Source organism: Drosophila guanche, unplaced genomic scaffold, assembly GCF_900245975.1.
Source record: "Drosophila guanche unplaced genomic scaffold, DGUA_6, whole genome shotgun sequence".
Classification (NCBI taxonomy): Eukaryota; Metazoa; Arthropoda; class Insecta; order Diptera; family Drosophilidae; genus Drosophila; species Drosophila guanche.
In genome coordinates this window covers 6,047-9,399 of record NW_022995827.1, presented here as the reverse complement: position 1 = coordinate 9,399, position 3,353 = coordinate 6,047, and the positions used below count along the sequence as shown (strand labels likewise).

Here is a 3,353-nt window from a genome sequence, read left to right as displayed (position 1 = left end):
AATGATATTTATATTATTAGCATTATTATTTCTTTTTTTTTTTTTATTATTTATTTTTTTTTTTTTTTTTTTTTTTTTTATATTTTTTTTTATTTTTTTTTATTTTTATTTTTTTTTTTTTTTCTATTGCTTTTTTTTTAGCATCCCCCTCCCCCAGAAAAATCCGGGGGGGGGGGGGGGAAGAGTAATTGTTAAATTATAAATTTAGTCAATACATATACACTGGTTATTCTTAAAATAAATTTAAGAATTTAATAAATAAAATTTAATGAATAAATAAAGATTAAAATATAAATGGCCAGGCGTAGCTAGAGGACCTCCAGCGCGACTGCGTTGGGCATTTATATAAATAAATAAAGTAAATTTATAATTAATAAAATAGGCATATAATTTAAAGCTCTACTAATACCGGTACTACCTAATACTTTTAATAAACCATTATCTGTATAAGTGTTAAGATAACCACCTAATTTTAATGTAGGTCTAATAATTAAATTATTAAGTAATTGATCAAAATAGATACGTTGGTTAAAGAATTTATAAACATAAGATGAAGTTATTTTATATGAGAATTCATACATTATAACTAAAGATAATGATAAACCTAAACCTAATATTAAAGGTAATAATTTAAATATTGCAGGTAATGTATACTCAGTTTCTATAAAATTATTAGTATGTGGTAATCCCATAACTAAATGGAATGTAACATTATCTCTACCATAACCTAAGAATATACTATAAATAGTTAATATAGTCATAGGTATTGCCATTTGTATACTTTCATGTATATTAGCATATGTATATTTATTACCATTAGGATTATTATAGAATGTTAAATATAATACTCTTAATGAATATACAGCTGTTAAAGTAGCAGATGCTGTTGCTACATAATACATAATATAACCACTTAATGTATAAGTACCATATAATGATTCAATAATTATATCTTTAGAATAATAACCAGTTAAACCAGGTATAGCCATTAAAGATAATGAAGCTATAACCATAGTAGTATAACTAAATGGTAAATATTGTATTAAACCTCCATATTTACGCATATCTTGTGTTTCAGACATAATACTATGTATAATAGATCCAGCAGACATAAATAATAAAGCTTTAAAGAAAGCATGACAATATAAATGATATATAGCTAAATCATATGATGATGAACCTATAGCTAACATCATCATACTTAATTGACTCATAGTAGATAAAGCTATAACTCTTTTTATATCATTAGTAACTACAGCTATTAAACCACTAACTAAAGTAGTAATACCACCTAATCATAAGATAACTATTAATATAGATGGAGTATATTCTAATATAAATCATGATCTAACTAAAACATAAACTCCACTACAAACCATAGTAGCAGCATGTAATAAAGCACTTACAGGTGTTGGCATTTTTAATATGTTGTAATAATATACTTATATATTATTAACTCATTCTATTTTCATAGATGTTCGGACTTTATCTTTTACTTATATAGTATATATATATTATAAAGATATTTTATTTTTATTTATCTTATTAATATTTTTAATAAATAATTTTTTATTTAATTTATAATCTTTTGATTTATAATTATAATATATTCATATTCATATATTATATTTAATACTTTTAATAGTTTTTAATTTATAAATATTTAAATATTTAATTATAGGTAATAATTTAGTATAATTAACTGTCATATTCATAGTATTACATTTCTTTAAAATATATGTTTTACCATTTAATAATTTAGCTAATTCTAACATTACTTGATCTTCATTTTTTTGTGATAAAATATAACGTATAGATATTTTATCATTTATAAAATTACAAGTAAAAGTACCTTCTGCATCAGTAAAACCTGATAATCATGCATTATCTAAAGATACTTTATTATTATTTTCTATAAAAATAATATTTGTTTTATAAACTTCATTATATCTATCTATAAATAATTTAAATTTATTATTATATTTATTTAATATAATATTACCATTAAATATATTAATTATTTTTAATAAACCTTCTCTATCTCTAACTCTATATTGATAAGTATTATTCTTTTTATCTTGTAAAGATACAGAACCAAAACCTAAATTATTTTTAATATAATATAAAATAGATATATCTTTATTAGATTGTGTAATTTTAAATTCGAGATATTTATTATAATGCCCAGCGCAGTCGCGCTGGGGATCCCCTGGCTTCGCCCGGGAATTATTTATAATAAATGAACCATCTCCTTCAGTAAAACCTATTAATCAATATTTAAAATTATTATCTATATAAGTAATTTCACGTAAAGTCTCTGAGGAATTCAATATTTGATTTCCTGAAGATTGCCCATAATTCTTATTATTATTATAATAATCGGATAAAGTCCGAATATTTTTAAATAAATATTTAGAATATAAATTGAATTTTTCCTTATTTAAATAATTAATAGCGGATCAATTTACATTAGGGTATTCCTTCATATGGTGAAATTTAACGAGAGCCCAATTAAAACCCTCCATAGCTGATAATAATCAAGCATGTAAACCTAATTGTGCACTTTTAGCTGTAGCTGCTATTAATAACATAATAACTAATAAATTTAATATAAATGTATCTACATGTGGAGTTAATAATTCTATAGTTTCAAAATCTAAAGCATTAAAATAAGTTATCATAAATCCTAAACATATAACAAATAAAGTATCACCCATACGATTTAATAATATCGCTGATAAAGCTGATTTCATAGCAGCAATACGTGTACTTCAAAAAGATATTAATAAATATGATATAACACCTACAAATTCTCAACCAATAAACATCATTAAATAATTCTCACTAACAACTAAAACAGTCATAAATATAGCGAAAACACTTAAAATGATATAAAAACGGTTACGATTAGGATCATGTGCCATATAATCTAAAGCATAATAAAGTACACATAAAGTTACTATACCTACAGGTACCATAACAGACATAGATAAAGAATCTAATAAAATACCATAATTTATATCTAAATTACCTAAAGAGATTCAAGAACCTAAATGTATTAAAACAGGTTCTTCATAAATAAACATTAATCAATTAAACATTATAATATATTACTTACTTTACCTCTTAATCTATAATAGGATACTAATAAACTTAATCCTATTGCTGATTCAGCTCCTGCTAATATTATTATATATAATGCATATAATGTTGCTTCAACATCATCATATATACCACCTATATATATTATTTTTACTGTTACTGTTAATAATAATATTTCTATCCCTATTAATAAAGTTATTATATTATTTTGACTTATATAAAAAGTTATTAATGTTGTTAACATTGCTATC

At 22.4% G+C, this 3,353-nt stretch overlaps 1 protein-coding gene across 1 annotated transcript in view; it reads right to left on the bottom strand.

Annotated features, from left to right (window-relative positions):
• Positions 1–1,330, bottom strand: part of LOC117591604 (NADH-ubiquinone oxidoreductase chain 5-like) — a gene marked incomplete at both ends in the record, with an annotated part of 6,724 nt that extends 5,394 nt beyond the window's left edge. Inside the window, 1 exon segment of the mRNA XM_034284917.1 lies at positions 815–1,330. Coding sequence (XP_034140808.1) covers positions 815–1,330 — 516 coding nt within the window.
• Between the last annotated feature and the right edge of the window lie 2,023 nt (positions 1,331–3,353).